General features: G+C 40.2%; 1 protein-coding gene across 9 annotated transcripts in view; it reads right to left on the reverse strand.

The window, feature by feature from the left end:
- The window catches only part of Kalrn (kalirin RhoGEF kinase), a 636,539-nt gene that overhangs the window by 246,946 nt on the left and 367,867 nt on the right, over window positions 1-21,726 (reverse strand). For 6 of the 9 annotated variants that reach the window (XM_047563083.1, XM_047563085.1, XM_047563084.1 and 3 more), the window contains exons 17-22: window positions 18,190-18,408; window positions 15,058-15,207; window positions 12,666-12,780; window positions 9,121-9,236; window positions 8,527-8,649; window positions 408-590 (exon numbers count right to left, since the gene is read on the reverse strand). In XM_047563083.1, coding sequence (XP_047419039.1) covers window positions 408-590; window positions 8,527-8,649; window positions 9,121-9,236; window positions 12,666-12,780; window positions 15,058-15,207; window positions 18,190-18,408 — 906 coding nt within the window. The remainder of the gene's footprint in view (window positions 1-407; window positions 591-8,526; window positions 8,650-9,120; window positions 9,237-12,665; window positions 12,781-15,057; window positions 15,208-18,189; window positions 18,409-21,726) is intronic. The other 3 variants (XM_047563086.1, XM_047563082.1, XM_047563081.1) reach the window with 1 other exon arrangement.

Here is a 21,726-nt window from a genome sequence, read left to right on the forward strand (position 1 = left end):
GGAAATGTCAAATAGCCTTTGTACAAATTGTACCCCTTATTCTTGAAAGAGCACTATTATACATACTAGGGACTTGAATCGTTAACTTAATTGAGTAAAAGATGATATTGATGAGGCCAAAATAAAGGGGCTAGTCCTCAAAGTCAATAATTAACTCTACACAGAGAAAAACTGCTCTGTGGCAATAGGCCTTGCTCTTGGTCAGCCAATTTTGCATTATATGGAACACTATCCAGGAGCACTAGAGGTGAATGGATCAGCAAGATCCCTCCCCTCTCACTCAAAAAGCAGGCAACAGGGCTCAACAGCTCAGAAGGACTTCTCTGGAAGTGCTCTTTACCTCCATGCTGATGAGGGCAGTGGTGCTGAGAAGGGAGACACCCCTGTAGACAATATCCTCTACCCACCTCTGTGTTGACTCCTAGGGCTTTCTCCAGGGAGTACCGATACTTTCCCATCCTCAAGGAGAAATCTCTGTAGTGCTTGTCCACCGTGGTCACCCATTTCCTTATCTCTGTGGCATGAATGTGGCCTTTTTCCACAAAGCTATCAGCCAACTGAATCAGGAGCTTCACCTTCTCCTTCGTTTGCTGCCCCAAAAGATGGCCTTGTTACTGGATTACGTTATTCTTGTGCCCTTTACCCCAAGTCCCCATCTCTCCATAGCAGCCATAGGTTCCTCAGAGCCTGACGTCTCTGTCACTCACTAGCTGAGAGATCTTGAACAAACTGCTAAAACTCTCTGTGTCCTTTGGTTCTTGCATTCACAAAACAGGAACCGTAATACCTGCATCAGAGGGTTGCTGTGAGCATTAAATGAGCTGATGTGCAGACTGCTTAAATAGTGCCTGGAATACAGTGGGCACTCACAGTGATCACAGCAAGAACCCAATAAGCCATAAATGCTAGCCATTATTATTACTATTGATGTTAGAATCTCTTACATTAATATAGTGCTTCACTGGTCTATAGAGATATTATCATTGCATCTGAGACTCATGTGACTCTTAAAGTATCCTAAAAAGTAAGTGGAGGAAGGCAATAAGGTTCTGTGAGTCACACATGAAAAAAACCTGAGGTTTAGTTTTTAGGGCTGATCAAAATTCATACCGTCAGTAAGCAACAGAGCCTGTTTGTCTCTGATCCTTTGTTCCTAGTTCTCTCCCTTCCACGTACAGGCCTGAGGTAGGATCTAAACATCATGTAAGTTTGTAAGTTGGCACAGGCTAAGAGCCAAAAATCCAACCAGCAGACCTAAGGGTAAATGCTTACTTAGATTCTTTTACTATAAGGATCTTGTCTATAGTTTCCATTAAAGAGAGAGAGAATAAAAAGGGTCAACAAAGTCAGTGTCTGTTAGAGGGCTAATGAGGTAAAACTATGACATGTACAGGGTTATAGTAAAATTTCATTTCTAGTAAAAATCTGTTCAACATCTACTCTGTCTATAGCCCTGTGCAGCGAGTTGTGGGGCCACGCTTGGGGGATAAACAAAAGGAGGAAAAAGATGTTCATTTCCCCCAAACAGTCTATAATCACTGGAGGGGACAAGGTTTTCACATAGAATAGTTAAATAACTTAGGGCATCATGTAATTGAATGTCAAAATGAGAAGTATGTATAATGGGCAACACAAGAATTTTTAAATGGGAAAAAAATGAAGGTAGAGTAGGATGAGAAGGCGGCAAAAGTTTCATGGGGAAGGTGGGTTCCAATTGGGTAAGATGGAAATGGAAGCCTTAGTAAGATGTCAACATTTGCCTGTCTTTTAAGTTTGGATTTTGAAACTCTAAAATTTTCAGGGAAGCCTGATAAGTCTTAAGGGAAATTTGGAATATTTAAATAATATTCTAAGAAGAAAAAAATCTTTTGGGTTGGAGGAAAATAGGTCCAAAATTTGATCATGCTACAAATTAGACACTGGAGGGAAACAGGCAGGAAATCACTGGAGTAGAAAAGACAGAAGAGACTTTCTTTATTCCACAGTTTTTACCTTCTAACCCTTCTAACTCTCCTACTTGCTCCTTTTCAGGTTCATCCACCATCCTTCCCATGGGAGAATGATCCTCCCAAGAAATCCTAGAGAGGCAAGCAGAGTGCTCTGCCTGCCACATGGCCAGGGAGACGAGGATGCTGGCTCTCCACTGGCTCATCCAACACACTGAGCCTCTCCTATCTCAGGACAGTAGGCTGGGAATCAAGGGTGAAAGTGCTTTGGAGTGGAGGAGAGGTGGTGGGTGTGAGGACAGGAGAAACACCCCTCAGTCATAAACAGGCAAAGAGTACATTGCATCAGGAATTGGTTAAGAAAAGAATTTTGGTATCCTTAGGACTTCTATAATACCTGATTGCAGTTAGGGTTTTTTTTTTTTTTTTTTTTTTTTTCCTGCATGAAAAGGGTTTTCCTAGGTTTACTATTTACTTAAAACAGAGCTTAACATTTGCTGTTAGAATCAAGAAATCCTTTTTTATGTAAGTTCTAGAAACATGTATTCTTTGCTCTTGGTAAGATGATTTCGCTCATGAGATGGGGTTTTGCAGTCAGGGGGTGGCAGCAGCTATACCAGGGCAGCTCCATCAGGGGAAACTACACCCTGAAGCATCAAAACATCAACCAGGAGAATGGTTTGTGGCCAAGAATATTCCAGATACTTGAGAAGCCTGGGGAGCAAATAGTGAAATGAGCAGTGTGAACAAGCTCTTACCCAGGGCTCACCTGTCAAAGTAGTGGACCCTGTCTCCACTGCTTTCCATGACCCAAAACTGCATCCTGGTGAATGTCACATGCCCCTCCCACTGTGGTGAAGGACTCCTTCTCACCCCACCTTCAATGCAATGTCCCTTTTTCATCTCCTTTCCTCTTCAAAAGACACAAGGCCCTTCCCCATGTTCCCACAGTACCACACAGAGGTGCCTCTATTTTAGTAGGTGTCAAGGAGAGTTATTTGTGTATCTCCCTCATTATACCATGAACTCCTAAAAGGTGAGTGTTATATCATATTCGTTTACCTATCTCCAGTGTCCAGAAAAGAGCAGGCATACCATAAATGTTGAATGGGGGAACTGGTGAATGAATGTACAAATCAGATGGAGATGAGTAGAACTAGAACCAGCAAGAGCTAAGGGTTTCCAGGGGGAAGAATTAATTGTCAGATTTGGCTCAGTGAGATACCATAGTGGCCATGCCCCCCCACCCCAAGTAGAGTCTGCGGTGATGACCATGGTGACTGCAGTAGCACCACATGAACTGCCACATTATGTGTGTAGCTGGTAAGTAGAAAGGCAAAAACTTATCCCAGGAGGGCGGCCCATTGATATGAAGCCAGAAACTGCTAAGTTGACCTGGCCTGAAAGCTTTGTCTAAACAGGAGAAGTAGTGACATGCTGGTCAATCAAGGCTATCTTTCTGAGGATTTGAATTGCAGAGACAGGGATTTGGATGGCTGGTTGCAGGAATGGAAATGCAGAAAGGAGAGAAGAGGAGAAAAGGGAAGTTGAATCCTAATAATGGTGACCACCACAGAAATCTCTGAGCCCCTGCTCTGGGGAGAGGACCAGACAACGTGGCTGCTCAAGTTGCTCTTGGTCTGAGGTGACATCCTAGTTGTCATCTCCAGAAGTGAGACAATGCCACACTTCTCATTCTTCCGATGGGGGCTGAGTCATAGCTTTTCCTGAGGTCCTGGGACATCCAGACACATAGTTTCTTCTTTCTTTCTCTACAAAACCATACAATATCTTCTCCTCATAAAAAGTCAATTTGAAATTCAAATCTGGCCCCAAAGATAGTAACCTTTATATAGACTGATGACGTGGGGGTCAGATTGTAGCATCTGTTAAATGATAGGTTCAGAAGTCTGGGCATGATCTGTGGACAAAAGGGAGACTTTGGAAACTGTAATTCACCTGACCTGGAAATCTAGAACTGATGGCCCATGTATCTTGGGCTTCATGTGTCCCCTAAGATATGTTCTGCCCTTTCTACTTTGAATTCTATGTTATCTGCTGAGAAAGACAAAGATTTAAGAAGAGAAATTCAATACTTCTATTTGTCCTCCCTCCCTTTTTTATTTTCTTTGACCAATTAATACTTTACCATCTTTCTCTCTAACTAGTGAGCCTTACTCTGAACAACATTTTTAAGAAGTCCTTTTGTCTTTGGCACATTTTACAAGTCTTTAAGATTTAATTTCCTTGATATTAGTCTTACAATCTCATAATTTTCCATATTTGCCTTTCATTACTGGCATTCCTTATATTTACTGTTTATATATTTTTCATAGATGTGGGATTAGTACTAATCTCCTTGGGCAGGTAAACAGGTTTCTTGAAATAGATCTTCATATTCATTCCACAGTAGATCATTTGGCATTACATATGAAAAACTAACCTTTCAAGATTTCCTATCACATATGAGCTAAAGGCCCCTTAAAGCTCTCAGGAACAGAATCACAGAATAAAATCATATTTTAACTGAACTAAATATTTAGATTCTACTTTTCTCAGTCTAACATATTGGTCAGATACTCTTGTCCTTGCTTGCTGAATTCCAAGAAGATATAATTTAGTTCAGCAAATGCTCTGGTCACTTTTATTACTGATTTATTCTCTTGTGTTAAAAAGAATTAAGTCTGTATGAAAGATGGTGGAATGAGACAGACATTATTACCCTATGTACATGTATGATTACATGAATGGTGTGAATCTACATCGTTGTACCAATGAATCAAAATGCAGCCTGTAAAAATAAAAAATTAAAAAATTGAAAAATAACAAGAATTAAGTCCAGTTTATCTCATGTCTTCTTCCACTTTCAGAGATAAAACTCCCAGTATAAAAAAGTGTTTTCTCCACATCATTATTTACTAGCAACAGAACTACAACAGATACTACTTTACACCCTCTAAAATGGCTCTATTAAAAAGACAAACAATAGCTTTGTGTTCGTGAGGATGTAGAGGTATTGGAACCCAGACACTGCTGGTGAGACTGTAAAATAGTTTGACCACTTTGGAAAACAGTTTGACAGTTTCTCAAAATTAAACATAGAGGCACCATAGAACCTAGTTATTTCACACCCCAGGTATACACAGAAGAGAACTGAAAACATATGTTCCTAGTAAAAATTGTACATGAATGTTCACAGCAACATTATTTGTAATAATTCCAAATTAGAAACAAGTCAAACATTCTCTGATGAATGATAACTATAAAGTTGTATATCCAAACAATGGAAATATCATTCAGCCATAAAAATGAGGGAAGCCATAAAAACGAACGATAAATGCTACAACATGGATGAAACCTGAAAACATTATGCTAAGGAAGAGAAGTTAGACACAAAATATCACAAATTATATGATTCTATTACATGATATGTGCACAACAGGCAAATCTACAGAGATAGAAAGTAGACTAGTAGTTGCCTGAGGAGAAAGGTTAATGGGGAATGACTGTTAATGGGTATGGGGTTTCTTTTTGGGGTGATGAAAATGTTCTGGAACTAAACAGTAGAAAAGGTTGTGCAACATTGTGAGTACACTAAAAAAAACCACTGAAAAAATTTTTTAAAGGAATCTAAAAACAAGTTTGACTTTTAGAAGAAACAGAGTTCTAGATGCCAAGATAATTAACCTCTCCTATCACTGTGTGCACTGAACTCTTAGAAATTTTGAAACCCACAATAGGAAATATCTTTAGTATTCTTCTACTTGGATGGTCAAGGCATAACATCATCCTATGAAATTTTGTTTTCCTTTTATACTCACCCAAATCTATCTCATTTTTATTCTTATCTTTGTGGGGTTTAATATAGAAGTACCATTTTATAATCAGTGTTTCTTCTACTTGGTCTCTTTTTGGAATAGGGTATGATAACAGTATAATCTGTCACCCTGTTCAATCATGAGGCCCACCATATTTACTCTCTTGTGATTCAAAGTCAAGTCAGTTTCCATTTTAAATCAATTTCACTGGTTATACAGATGAAAACCAATGATGACTGAGGAAAAGAGATTTGCCCCTAGGAAACTGCACTGAGGTGGGACAGGTGGCTATTGCCTTTTTTCAGAAACTCATCAGCTGGATTTGTTATCTTGTAGAGATTCTGATACAAATAGCCCTGAGATTTGGAACATGATAGATGGGAAGATGATACCTTATTAATAGAGTTAGTTTAACTGGGAGGAATATGGAACATATAGGGCCAAAGTGAAAAAATATAATACAGGGCTGGGGATATAGCTCAGTTGGTAGAGTGCTTGCCTCGCAAGCACAAGGCCCTGGGTTCAATTCCCAGCACCGAGAAAAAAAAAATTATAATGTGAGTATACTAAAAAACCACTGAGATTAATATATTATTATTATATTATATGTTATATTATATATAATAATAATATAATACTATTATATATTATAATATATATTATAATATATAATAATACAATACTATTATATATAATATATATTATATATATTATAATATATATATATATATATGTATATATATATATATATATATAATACAGATCAATTTGGGGGATGGTGTTGAAATCAACCCAAACTTCCTTTTCCCTTATATTCATCCAAGTTTGTGACCTCTCTGAAATGCATAAGATATAGACAGGTAACCTGGGGGAACACAGCATGAACAAAATGTCCCTTAGGAGCTTTCTGGCTTACGAAGGAGATAGCATCACTCAGGTTATTAGAGAACAGATGGCCCAGATCAGGTGCCTAAAGGTTTTACAGACAAGGGTTGTAGGGCGGGGAGGACCAGGTCACACCCTGGCACATAGGCAGGATCACAGAGGAGATGGCACAGGATCAGATGGGTTCCTTTTACAAAGCACAAACTAGAAGGAAGGGGAGGTTATTCTACATGGAGAAATAATATGGAAAATGTACAAAGGCAAACAAATATATACTGTATATCTCAAAGGGTGAGGAATTTCACCCATTCAGGTGAAGCATAATGCTGTGTAAAGGATTAATTGAAGATATGACTGGGGAGGTGGGGGGAAAATTGTAGAAGCTGTGAGAGCTTAGTTGGACTGGAAAACCATTAAAGTTCTTGGACTGGGTGGTAATATGACCAGTGACCTTTTAAAGATGTGAAGAATAGCCTGAATTGAACAACCTAAAAATGCAAGGCCACATGCATAGAACCCAATTAGGAAGCTGGGACACATTAGAGTGGTAACAATGAATGGAAAAGAGGAGGAAGTTATGAAGCAAGTGGAAAAGGAAGGATGAACTGAATTGACTGGATGGTTTTCCACATATTCAATTGGTTACAGACAGATGCTGATCCTAAGAAGCTCTGGGTATCTGCTGCAGTCTATCCTCTGCAGGTAGGAACACCAGTGGGCTGATACTACTCAACCTGTTAATGGTTCATTATTGGCACCATCTGGAGAGGAGAAGATAGACCCAAAATCCTTAACTCACTTTATTAGTTCCCATTTTCATTTGAATCTGAACAAGGTTCTGTATATCTGCCACCTTCTTTATGCTATTTGCTTTAGCTGATATTGAAACGAGTCTCTCATCTGAACTCATAGCTCTTTGCATTGGGCAAAAAGGCCCCAAAAAATCACAGTAATGCAGAATACAGTACCATAATATTGAGAGTTCATGGTGTAGGATTTAGAGAGTGAATAATCACTTTTGAATTATCATGATAATAATCACTTAGTCTCAGGAATGAGGCTAAGGCCTGAGTTTGTTACACCAAACTGGAAGAACATGTGCTGTAGTGACAGAGGGATCTCTGGGTAGGTTAGGGCATTAATATGTTCTCCTCGGTCCCCACAAAAGTAGCTCTTGCCCTGGGAAAAGTAACTGCCACATGTGGAAGGAAGTGATGCCAAGGAAGGCTCCTCTGTGGCAGGGAGCCCAGGTAAGAGAAGGGGACACTACAAATAGGGATCTGGGACAGATCAGGTTTTCACTCAAACCCAAGTGTTGTCAGATCAAATGCTAGCTGTGAAAACAGATGAAAATCATATTTCCCTCTATTATAGTATCCCCCACCAGCTCAGTGTGAATGGGGTTATAAGGGTGTGTGCACATCTTGTTCCCCCAGCCCGAATCATTAGCAGGTTTGAGGCCAGATTGAAATAATCAGCTTAGGAAATAAGAAACCTATTTTGGGAACCCACCCATGGTCAATGGCCCTTCCTTTGGGACTCCCCAAGCTATTCAAATTTTAATATGTGGATATGTGCAAATGTTCACAGAGGTGTGCACATTTTAGCATGAATACATACTTTTTTGCCTTATTTGGTCTTAAAGAATATTAGCAGACCCCAGACTCTGGACCAAAGAGACTTTGGGAGCAGTGTAGAAGAACTGACTTCCCACTTACAGTTGCTCTACCTAGCAGCTGCAGTTCTTCTAATATTCAGATTTCAAAGGAGATGATCCTAAACATGCTTCCAAAGGCTGGGCTTATTTCCATCATGTGAAGCTGGCCAGAATGGGGGTTGCTAGGTGTACTTGGGGAGGGGTTTGGGATGTTTCCTACCTTGGCAGGTACCCTGAATTCCCCATATTCTTTCAGCAGCTCCTGAGTCTCCTCTGTGGTCTCTCCAGTGGAGGTATGTGTTGAGAGGTAATATTCACCCGTTTCTTGGATCCAGTCCAGTGCCTGAGGAAGGAAACAACCCACCCAGTTCCTCAGAAGGCAGCTGTCAACAGGAAAACATGTCTGACTGCAAGGAAGGTTCTTGGTTTGGGACAACATGCTGGACCCAAGTGCTGTTGACATGATTGGTATGTAACTCTGAAGGTGTTTTTAAATAAATAAGCTCTCCCCTCATGTGGAACATTACACCATTAAAGCATTAGAATGGGAACTCTCCTAGCCAGGCCCAGTCCATCCATGAGCAAGGGGCATTGTGAATTCCCTAGCCTCCATTTACATCTGCTGGAGTCAAACCCAGAAGAGGGTGCTTGGTAAATCTGAATTACTAAAAGATGCAACCTGTTCTCTTTCATCTCTTCACTCCCACCTCCACTCTGTTGCTGTGGCCCTCTTCTGGGTTGTCCCAAGCGTTGGTTATTTGGGCCTCTACACTCCTCACAACTGAGGCAAAACCAGAGAAATCTCTGGACATACCTGCTTAGCACTGCGCTCAAATACCACATATTGCTGGCACTGGTCTAACCGCCGTTTCTTCAAGGTCCAGAAGTGTAGAACACGATTCTCCCGCTGTAAGAGCTCACTCAAGATGGCTGTGGGAAGAGGAAGTGAGCATTGGTTATGAAAAGTGCTGAGAAAATCCCCAACCAACTCATGCCCACTGCTCATGCACCAGGTGACTGTGATTTTCAAGCTTCCCCACAGGGCTAATCCAGCATCAGAGGAAAGGGAGCAAAATCTGGGGACAGAAAATTCCCCAGAAGGGAACAAGATCAGGGAGACTAGGGCAAAAGCCTGTTACTGAGGGTTCCATCTACTGGGGGAGGAAGGATATGCCACCAGCAACTTACAAGTGACCCTGATTCTCCTCACACCAAAGTTAGTCCTTGGTTGTAAGAGACGCTGGGAAGCAGTTGTCCCTAAAATAGTAACCAACTCAGGTGGCCCTGAAGCTTAATGAGCATGGATGGATGTTGCCAGGGCTCCCAGCATTCCTGAGGAGTTGCTAGAAGAAGGGCAGGAGATGAGTGGTATAGCGAGGGCTGGGGTAAGGTATGGAGGGCCCACAGTCTCCTTCTCAGCACTGCATAAGAGTTTGACACACAGCAGTTTAACAGGAGAAACTCAGCCACAACTTCTGAATAGAGGGCATAGGAAAGCTGTGTTGTCTCTAGGTCCAAACTTCCATGTTGTTTGGGTCTGATCATAAGAAAGCTGAAAGCTGTTAACTCTAATGATGATAAAGAGGAAGGAAACAACCCAACCAGTCACATAGCACCACAAGGGGGCTATGGTGGGTGTTCAGTTCATGTTCTTTTCCTTTCTACTCCTTTCAGCAGTAGCTAGCTACAAAGATTGGTTTCTTTCTTTTTTTTTTTTTTTAGGGTGCTGGGGATCGAACCCAGGGCCTTGTGCTTACAAACCACAAAAAGCAAGTCCTTTATCAACTGAGCTATCTCCTCAGCCCCAAGATTGGTTTCTTAAGTGTTTTAAATGGCATATTCTATGCTTGAAGAAACCATATTTATTTTGTATTATGTCTGACTCTTACTTCCTGCTAATTAGATATTAATAAAATACATAACAATAATGAATAATTAATATTTAGTAAGCACTCATTATGTGGCAGGCACATATTTTTACAATACTCTATGATGAATGTACTTTTATTATTCTTGTTTTACAGATAAGAAAACTGAGACTAAGAGAGTATAAGTAATTTGCTCAGGGTCATTCAGATAGGAAGGGGTTGAACTCAGATTTGGTCCAAGTGTGTTTGACTTCAAAGCCTTTAGCCACCCTGGTCTCCAGGCTACTGGAGCTATAAAGCACACATTGCTGTGCTTTACCAATATGGTACAACCCAAGTTGTGGTGTTTATACTTAAAAGTTTTGTTGATTTTATTCACTTTTAACACCCCTAGAGGTTTGGCTCTAAGAATAGCTCCCATAGACTGAGACCTTTCTTGGTTCCCAGTCATTCTCCACTCCCTACATCTGTCTATGCCTTCATCATGTAGCTTTTCAGTTCTTTCCCAGAGAGGTGAAGTATACTTCCTCACCCCCTCACTGATTTTTGGCTTGGCCACATGACTTACTTTGGCAAATAGGTTGTTAACAGATATGATGCTAGCAGAAACTTGAAATGTGCTTGCTTAAAATCACTTCTGGGTAACTTCTACCTTTCGACCTGGATCTCAGCATGAATAGGAAAAACCTTACCCATAGTTAAGGAGCCAAGCTGGCCAGCTTGAAGCACAATTGCATTACCAAGCAGGACCACAGTAGTTAATCCCAGTCAGTGCTCAGTTACTTGAACAATAAATGCTCATGTTTGATCATGTTTGGGGGTGTTATGCAGCAATCTTTGCTCCTATAAGTGAAACCTAGAATATGTGGCACTGGATCTGGGTCTAGGCAGCAGGTGAAAAGGAAACAGATACAGAAGGAATTCCAGGTCCCTGCCCAGATGAAAGTTTCTACTGGGGAAAGATGGAGTGAGCACCTGCCTCCATTAGTCTTTATGTCCACCAGTCAGAGTTTTGCTCACAGCAGCTTCTCTCTGTAGTGGCTGAGAGAATCAACCCAAATCAGGCAAAACCCCTAAAGGGTTTCAAGTTTCATTTTTCCCCCTTCTTGACAGCTTTCATACAAGTGACAACTTTCCCTTGGACCAAGAAGATGGACACCCTCTGGGTGCCTGGCCCTCATCTATATACACATAAGTGTAGGTGGGGTGTGGCCTCGCAGCAGCAGCTGGCCTCACCCAAGCTGCCATCTGCATTGGGAAGTCAGAACATATGCTCTGAAATGTGCTGGAAGGAGAGGGTGACATGATGTTAGCCACCCACAGGTTCTCTCAATCAAAAACAGAATAGCATAGCTGGAAAAGGAACTGTGTGTCCCTCTTCTCTGTAGGGAACTTTGGCTCCTAAGTTTAATTCTTTTCAGTGGCTTTTGATCTTCCCAGCTCTTGAGCTCTCTGAGCAGGGGGGAAAACCCTATCTAAAGCAGGTCATACATCCCTATTCTGTTCATGGTGTCTCCAAGCTTGTCCTACTCCTCACTCCAAGTCAGCTCGGGTTCGCCACCCACTTCATCCAGGGTTGTATTTGTCTGTTTTTATAAGTGGACATGTATTAAACTCTTCATCTACTCAAAGGCTAATTTCTGCATGGCTAGAGTAATAATTTAAGGTAGCAAGATAATAACTTGAGCTTAATGCGATCAGATAATAAGCAATTTTTAAAGGTTATACATTTTTTCATATAATCATAGACTTTATAAAATTCAGAGTTATTAAAGTTTATCTAGAATGGTAGTTATATAAATTTGACTTGCACACAAATCACGTGGTTGGTGGGCTGGGAGCAGGTCATGCCAAAATGCAGATTCTGATTGTAGGTTTGGTTGGGACCTGAGATTCATAGTTATGTCAATGCTGTAAGTCTGGAGACCACATTTTTAGTAGCGAGAGCCTAGATATCCTCCCCATTTTAAATAAGAAAACTAAAGTTTTAAAAGCTTAGGCAATAAGTGACAGCTCTACAGTTAGATCTTGGTTTTGTGTTTCTCAGTCCATGCCTTATTGCCAGGGTATAAGATGCTGAGTCTTGTGCTATTCAGTATGTTAGCACAAGCCACATATGACTATTTACATTTAAATTAATTAATATTAAATAAAAATAAAAGATTAGTTCCTCAGTTGCATTAGCCCTTTTCAAGTGCTCAATAGCCACATGTGACTATTGGCTACCATATTGTACATTTCCATTATTTCAGAAAATTCCACTAGGCAGTGTAGCCCTGGACTTTCAAGACATTGCAAAAAAGTTTGGGGAAAATTTATCCCCATTTTTCCATTCAAAATCTTGATGCATGTTAAGAAATGACCATGAATCACCAATGCCCACACCATTCTACATCAGACTTCTTCTTTAAGGAGAGGAATCAGAAAATTTGAGATAGCATGAAGACTAGGTCCACAGTATTATGTAGGGAGAAACTGGCCTCTCACTGACCTTTCACTTGCTGCTCAGGTCCCCGAGTGTGGCTAGCAACACTGGGCATGCTGACGTTGTTCCTGTGGATGTACTTGAGAAACACCTCAGCGTTCCGCCGTGCCAGGGTGCAGGCCTGAGAGAGACAAAGGTGTGAGGGGGCTCCTGTCCCCAGCCACTGTCTGGCATTCAAGCCACCAGACAGGGGTGTCCTCCTTCCACTTTTTAGGAGGGCTTGACAGTCATGAAGATACTGGAGGAATCCTGAGGGAGCACAGCTCTAGAGGTCATTTCTGGTTCATGGATGGTCCAATTACAATTTAGGAGTCTCACACTCTGAGCTTTCCTTTTATCTGTGCCTGTCTCCTTTCCATTTCAGATAAAATCAGAAATCAGTGAAATTCCTTGACTACCTGTATGTTGACCTGGCATTACTAATATTCACTCTCAGGTTGGTTTTCTTCTTCTACTAGAATGCTTCTTATATGACCACTGATGAAAGTCCAGGGAACAAAAGCCCTCTTTAATATTTGTTTGATTGGTGAAACAAAAAAAATTTTGTAAACACACTTATTAACCATATATTCTAAATACAAATGGAAATTGTTACCTGCATTTTCAAATATATATGTCTGTCCATCCCTTATCTAAAAACACTAATAAGCTTTCTGTTATTAGAAAATACTCATCTCCATAACAGTATAAGAGTCATTATGCCTTTAAGAGCCCTTTAAGACTTGAGTCAGTAGTGGGTGGCAGAGAGGATAGGTCACATTCTCCTTGTTATACTGATGGACAAGACTGAGGCCCAGAAAGGGCACAGGTAAGAAGCAACTCAGACCTAGAATCTAGGTCTACTGACAGTGTATTTCTAGTTTCTCAAGCCTATATAGTTTCTGGATTTCTCTAAAAAGAAGTTTTATTTCTCCTGCTTAAAAAAGTAACATGCTAGCATACTAATTTTTAATCCATGTTTCCAGAATTAAATTATCTCTAGACCAAATTGTTAAATTTGAAAACCTTCTTATACTTAACCTCAGATCCTATAAATTGTATGATTAAAATTGTTATCTAATTAACATATGATTAATATAATTCTAAAACCATATGATTTTATGATTATATAAAAATTAGCAACGAAAGTTTCTGGGATCTTTGATAGAAGTCTGTTAGTGGGTCCACAAACTCTCAGGGGCATAAGTTTAACAGCTTGATGGTGGTCTAAAACTAAAGAATCTGAAATGGATCAAGTAATGTATACAAATAGAGCATGGCATTATGTTGGGCACAGAATTCCCATAGCAATGGAGAGTTTCTCTCTATGATTTTAGGAACATATGAAAAATATCAACCCAGAAAAGTTTATTTTTTCTCCTTCAAAAGAAATTTTTAATTTTATGAACAAATTCCTTTATCCCTATATTTAAAATCCTTGATGTACTCTACTTAAATAAATTTGTTTTAAATTTTGCTTTATAATAGGGAAGACTTTTTAAATTATCTCAAGCCCAGCATGGAAGAATTCCTGTTTAATCATATTAGCAAGAGCTGATGACTAAAGGTTCTGACCAATACAGCTTCAGATACCAGAGAGATAGGAGAAGACCAACTTGAACAAAAAATAAAACCCAAAAAGGTGGTCAAGTAGAGAAAATTCCTAATAAAAGAAAGGCAGTTAATTATAGAATCGCATAAAAATAGTGGCAGTATGTGAGGGTATAAACATTCTCTTTTGTGCTTACCTGAGAGGAAATAGAACATGAAAGTGAGAAATTTAGGAATGAAGGAGCCTTAGATTGGCCTGAACACAGATGACTGAGAGAAGATCAAAGATCTTCCTGCTCCATTGAAGCCTGTGCATAGCAGGGCTGTGCTTGCTCCCTGGGAGGCTCAGGCTCTTTTAGAAAAGACCAGGAAAGGTATGCTACCTTCATATAGGAGAATAAACAGCATGACATTTATTGGTAACTGACAATTGCTAGACTGATAAATAAACATATCTAAATTTATTTGCTTAATTCTTATCCTAAACTTTTCATCATCTATTTATAAAAGATTTTTAATAGTGTTTTATACATTTTAATAGTGTTTCATATTTTTCAATCAAAAAGTAATTTTATAAACCATACAACTGAGTGAAAGAATGTATTTTTCTCAGTTAACAACATCCACAGGATATCAGGATATTCAAATTTGGCAGCAGTAGTAATGGTATATCCTGTCTAATGATACCCAAAGTGCTAAAAGAGAAATGAATGCTTGAAATATAACCTTACTACTTTTCCAACTGACCCATCAACATCTTCTCTACAATCTCTTCTCCTCTTCAGATTAGAAGTTAGTAAAAACAGGGGAATGGGAGGCCCATATGAACAGGCTGGGTCTGAGACTTTACATGAAAATGTGCTCTGACCTTAAGGAAGGCCTCCTTTTGTTCCAAATGTTTGCTGATGAGTGGAATAACATGGTCGATCTCTGCAGCCGGCCCCAGTTTATCTCTTCCACCACACCAGTCCTCATCTCTCCGGTATTCTTGCTCTAAGCTCTCCAGGACACTGCATACCTAAGGAATCATGGAGAGAAACACTTGGTAAATTAATCAGTTAGGAAGTGGTCGCTGAGGATCTTCAGCCCACAGAACTCCACACAGTGACATGTTTCATTCAAAAGTCAGTCTGTAGATTTAGCGTATGTAGTGTCCCTGGGGCAACTAAGAGTCTAAGAGAAGTCCAGGAGGCAGTGAGAAGCCTGTGACTGGAGTTTGGGAGACAATCTGCAACTGGAGATATGGATTTTGGGATTGTCTTCTTAAGTTGATGGCTGAAGGCTGTAGCTATGGGGGTTGATGACATAACTAAGGAATAGTATGAAGAATAAAAAGGAAGGAAAATAGTATATTTTGGGTATTCCAAAGTGTTTTTATATATTTAATATTAATATAACCTCACAATAACTGCAAATTTGTAGAATAGGAAATGGGATTTGGAGAAGATGCTCAATTTCCAACCATCTGCACTTGTCCTGCAGTAAGGAGACCCGAGCAGAGGTAAATTGCCACTGTTATGTGATTTATGGGCCATAAATGAAAGTCATTTTTCTCTTCCCCTGGGAAAAATGTCCCAAAGTCCTATTATAAGGCAGTGACATCTCCAGGCCCCCTATTGCAAAATGTACATTTCCTTCAGAGGGAAAATAAATCTGAGTCAACATAAAAGACAGTTAAGAAGACTTTCAGGTGTAAAATGTGGAAAAAGGCCAGGCTGAGTGACCTTATAAATGACCTCAGGAGAATGCAGAGCATTTTGAAGGGGGTTTGAAGGGAAAGTATGGCTGGGTCATACAGTGGGAGATTCAAGGTAGTCTGGTATCAGGGGCTAAGGGAGGCTACAGAAAGACGAAACTTGAATTCCTACTTCTTCAATAGACTTTGATTACTTGCTTAGATATAGCAACAGGGGAGAGCAGGTATAATTGTCTTTGGCCTCTTCTGAGAAAGCCATTGCTTTTGATGGAAGATGTGTCAATGGACAGGATGTTCACAGAGTTATGAACTGAGCTGAAAGATGTCTCAGGTAGAACATCCTAATGGCCAGACATGTTTCTCATATCATGAGAAGGTCTGTCTGTTCCTAGATCCTGGGTTGCTTGTCTAGTCCCATCTCTAGTACTTGTCTTCATGTGAGACATTTAAATATGTGCAGGCAACCCATTGTCTTGAGATAAAACAGATAATAGATGTACAAAAACATTAAGAATAAGACTACTTGAGATATGTCCAATGATAAGAATGGACTTAGAACCAATCAGTATGGAAGTTAGAAGTGAAATGATTTAAGTATAAATCCTTTCACAGGTGAGGAAACAAATTCAGAAAGATAAAGTAACCTGCAGCAAGGTCAATTTAGGGTCAGATTTCCGGACTCTTAATCTAGTGCTCTGTCCCCTTCACCATCTGATCCATCTCAAATGGAAATTTATGCATTAGATAGGAATTAAGTTTCACTTTTTCCCATATAGACATTCAGTTGGATAGTGCCAATTGCTGAAAAGACTTTCTTTTGTTCATGGAATTGTTTTATCAAAAATAAAGTGACTAAATAAACATGTATCAACTTTTATAACCTCCATTCTATCCCATTGTGTTTATTCTTACACCAATATTATTCTGTCTTGATCATGGCAGCTTTAGAGTAAATCTTTAAAACAGGTAGTGTAACTCCTCCAATTTTGTTCTTCCTTTTTGAGATTGTTTTGGCTATTCCAGGTTCTTTGCATTTGCATTATTTGCATATGCATTTTATTTCCATACAAGTGTTAGAATCAGCATATCAATTTCTACAAAAAAGCTTGTTGGGATTTGATTTATATTGTGTTGATTATAGATCAACTGGGGAAGCTCTATCATCTTAGCTTGCTACTCTCACTTCTGTGGCCATCAAAAGCATCATCTCTCTGAAAAAACAGAAGAAATGCCAGGTGTATGAACTATAACACAGACTGAAGGCTCTGATGGGCATGTTTTCTTTGCTCCAACACAGACTTCCCATGGTCCCCAAAAGTCATCCAGAGGGGAGTGTATTTTTTATCTATTTCTACTAGGATGCAATTCAACAAGAAAACTATTTTACACTGAATAAAATTAGTCCTGCTTTAAGCCTCTATTTCATGAAAAGAATTCCCTGACAGTATCCAAATTACTTAAAAAATATCCTTGGGCCTTGCCCATGTTGCTGTATAGATGTAATGGTAACATATCTGCATCTCCATGGCCCTGCTGTATGTATCTCCTGCCACTTCTCCTATTGCTGCACCATCTTAACCACTTAGGCTCACAGTTCCCCAAGGACAGAGCTGTTTCCTCAATTAGACTGGAAGCCCCAGGAATAGCAGTCACATGTTTTTCAAGCAGTGCATAATGCCTAGTTGCCATAGATTATATCATTGTTCAGTAAATGTTCACTTTCCTCTCCCAACCTTCATTGGAGGTATTATTGCCTCACTGGTGACTCGGCCATGTGATTGTTTTGGATGATGGGACATTGAAAATGTGACAGAAATAAAGTCTTGAAATGCTCTTGCACAGTAGGTTTTGGGCTCTTGCACTTCTGCCTTTAACCATGAATGCGCCTCGAGTAGCTGCTGGAGAAGGAGGATGGGAAACACAGGAGCATTCCTGGATGCAATGTACAGCTTAGAGCCTCGCTCTACCAAGTTTAGCTAAGATCAATTGGTCCCCAGATACTTAAGCAAAAAATAAATGCTTTTTGTTTACACCACTGAGTTTAAGGCAGTTGGTTGGTTACATGACATTACTGTGGCAATTGTGGACTGATACAATGCTCGAATCCAGCATTTAGCATGTACCCCATTTCTGTTTTAACACCTCCATACAGGTATGAGTTTGAGAAATAAATCACATGGTTCACTGCTGTAATGAAAAACATAAGAAGGACTGGTTCTTGGAATAGAATTGCAAAATTGCAATGGGAAGCAGGGAACAGCCCTCTGTCAGCCTCAGTCCCACACATCTCTGCCTTTCCCTCACCTGTTCAGAAGTTTTGTAAAAGGCCACAGATGCGTTGACCAGTTTTAACCGATCCTCCATCTTCAGCATCAGCTGCTGCCAGTGGAGGGCCACCTTCTCAGCACATTCCCGGATGGCATCCGCATCATAATGGCCGGCCTGGAGCAGCGCCTCGGCTTTCTGCTGTACCTGCAGGGCACTCTGGTGCGTCTTCTGCAAGGAAGTGGCATGAAAGAGGGACTGGGCACGAGGGGAGGAGAGAGAGGTCCGTGGGAACAACCCAGGCGTGGTATGGGAGGGGGTGGAGTGAGGCGTGAGTGGAGAGATGCAGAAAAGTTAAAGTGCTTTAAATGACTGATCCATTTTGTCATGATGATTAATACAGTATTGTTTTAAAGCATATTTTTAAAAAGGATATCATACATTTTCATTAAGTGGTCTCTCAGGACCTTAACTCCCATCCCAGACCTTATTTTCTAATTGCATTACCTTGGATTTTAAGAACATTTCAGTTTCTGTGGTAGAGAAACAGGTTGCATGTAAGTCTGTTATCTGGTACATTAAATTTCCTTTTTAAATCTAATCATAAAAAGGTTCTTCATTAAATTTTCAAAGGAGACTTTTTTCCCTGCTGCAATCCCATTTTATAGATCAAGTAAATATAGCATATTAACAAAAAAAAAAACTCCACGTAAATAAATTTCAGATAATGATACAGCCATTTTAAACATTAACCAGTTGAAAAGGATTATTATAGAAGGAATAAATTTGGAAGGTTAATAAAGCTAAAGAGCAGCCTCTCACATCTCCCCTTAGTCACTTCACCAGAGTATCAGAGTAGCAGATAATTAGCTCAACATGTGATCCTCACGATTGTCACATTTGCTTTTGGGGATATTTACATATATATATATATATATATACATATATATATATATATATATATACACACACACACACACACACACACACACATATATAGATGACATATACCTTATTTTCTTAACACTTTTTGAATCAGGCTAAATGTACTTTGCCTTCTCTGAGTTCACATTAACTATAGGAGGTAGGGCCAGGCTGGAGGACTGGGTGCCTGGGAGGAATCAAATGGGATTAAAGTTTCCTAAGTCAGAGTACTGGTGTGGATGATCCATTACCAGAATTTCAGAGCCCAAGTGATTTGAAAGAGCGAAAAGCACTGCTGCCTTTAGTGCTGGGATAGTTCTGGCCTAGCAGTGTAGTACTCATTTGGTCTTTGTACTTTTAGGAGGGTACAACTTAGCCAGCAATGAAAAGGGGCAGCTAGAAGCCCAGGGACCTACCCAGAATTCTTTTCTGTCCTTCTTGGGCAATAGCACTGAGACTGTTCTCAAGAGCAAGTCCATTCAGCACTGCTTGGGTCTGGGTCCAACCTCCCTCATTCTCCCCTGCACATCCCCTACTTCCCACCACATCTGCCCTTTGCCCTCCCTGCAGACTGCATTCATGCACTCCTTTTTCACAGTCTATTGTCCCCTCCTGGTTTCCCTTTTCTCTCTCCTGAATCTGTAGTAGCTCCCTGGAATGACTTCCTGTAGCAACCTAGAACCCTTGGTGCTGTGACCTTCCCACTGTCAGCCCTTGTCCTGACTGTGTCAGCATCAGGTTCCTAACTATGAATGAAAGCAGAGAAATCACAACAAAAGGCAGACATGACCCACTACAAATCCCTGGGTTTCTTTGTCTGGTTTACTGGCACTATCTTTTTCTGCTCCTAGATGCAGAGGTGCCAAGGTCAGTCCATGTCTTTCCTTCACTCCTGCAGAGCTCTGACCTATTCTCCTGGCTTCTACTATCTCCTCATGATCTGCCTGCACAATGTGTGAGCAGTACTCATTCAGTTGGTCTAACTGCCTGTCCCATGTCAGCCTGCTACATGGACACATTCTCAGCAAAGGAAATGATCTTCCTAGAGAACAAAGGGGCCCTGGTCGATGAAAGGGAAGAATTTTCCTGCCCTTCCAGAGTGTCCACCTCCTCCCCAATAGTTCCTCAAGTTTCTGGTGGAAACTAAACTCCTCCTCTCTGTAAACAGTTTTCTCTGTCATCTGCCACTTCAGTTGATGTCCCACTTTTCCCTGCCACTTGGGATTGCAATCTTGACATTATTTATGACTGCTGATCCCCACTCCCCCATCCCACCCAGGCCAGCCATCACCACTTCCTACATAGATTTCTATGGGGGTGACCTACGTAGTGTTCATATCATCTATTTCTAATCTACTGAATCCATCCTTCACGTGTGTGTGTGTGTGTGTGTGTGTGTTTGTGTGTTTGTGTGTGTGGGGGGGTGTGGGAGGTGCTGGGGATCGAACTCAGGACGCAAGCATGCTAAGCATGTGTTCAACCACTAAGATACGCTGCAATCTGTCTGACATTTTTGGCAGTCTTATTTAATTCTCTGTAATTGGAAGTGACATCTAACATTTCTTTACAGCTCTAAAGCTCTCATTTTATGCTAAGTATCATTCCCTTCTCTCAATTCAAAAGACCTCGGTGATTCCCCCATTGCTATGAAATTAAGTCCAAACTTTGTATTTGTCATTAAAAGCCCCTTACAATTTGGCCCTAACTACTTCTATAACACTATCACCTACTGCTTTCCCCACAAATCTTTTTTAAAAATACCATGTGCTTTCTTGCCTTTGCTACCTCCCTTCTTCCTGCCATAGATGGATGCTCTCTGTATCCTCATAAGGCGGTGTTCTAGCTTTCCTTGAGACTCACCTAAGGTCTGCTCTCCTCAATGAGGCCTTTTCAGATGCTCTGAGACTTACAAAAAAATCACCCTACTCCTGTGTCACTCGTTAACACTTGGACATCACTTAGACTGTAAAACTCCCAAGGTAAGGGCAGTTTGGAAAATCATTTAAGTATCTGTCATTTGTCCAGTATACATTCTGTGCTGGGCACTCTGTTTAAGGATATTTTCTACTTTTCCCAACGTTACTACAATGTAGATATTATTACTCCCATCTCAGTGATGAAGAAACTGAGGTTCAGTTGGCTAAATAACTTGCCCAGAAATGCACAGCCAAGGAAGTGATGAAACCAGGAGTGAGACTCAGGTTTGATGTATTCCCAAACTTATGTCCTTTCTACTATATCATATCACATCACTTATCTCTAGGATTAGAATGGCACCTTTGGTAGTTCTCATTTGGAGGAAGGGTTCATCAGATGAACATTAGGGATTATGATAATTATTTGATTTTTTCCTCAGTACCTTAAACTAGCATGTAATTGTCATCATAAACCTTTTATCATGCCTTTCTCTAAGAGTGGAGGTATAGCCTGGATTTTTCTATAAATTATGATATAAAATAAATTCTCTTCCTTACTCGGAAACACATTATCATCTAATAGTCCTGAGAACTCCTTTCCCTGTTAATTTCCTAAATAATAAACTCTTATCCATGCAGCATAATCTTTGCTTTGCTAAGCTTAAGTCATTATTTTGCATTTATTTCTATTCCCTATTATCAAATCCCATTGAGTGTTATATGTTTAAGACAAGGA

Source organism: Sciurus carolinensis, chromosome 9, assembly GCF_902686445.1.
Source record: "Sciurus carolinensis chromosome 9, mSciCar1.2, whole genome shotgun sequence".
NCBI classification, from domain to species: Eukaryota; Metazoa; Chordata; class Mammalia; order Rodentia; family Sciuridae; genus Sciurus; species Sciurus carolinensis.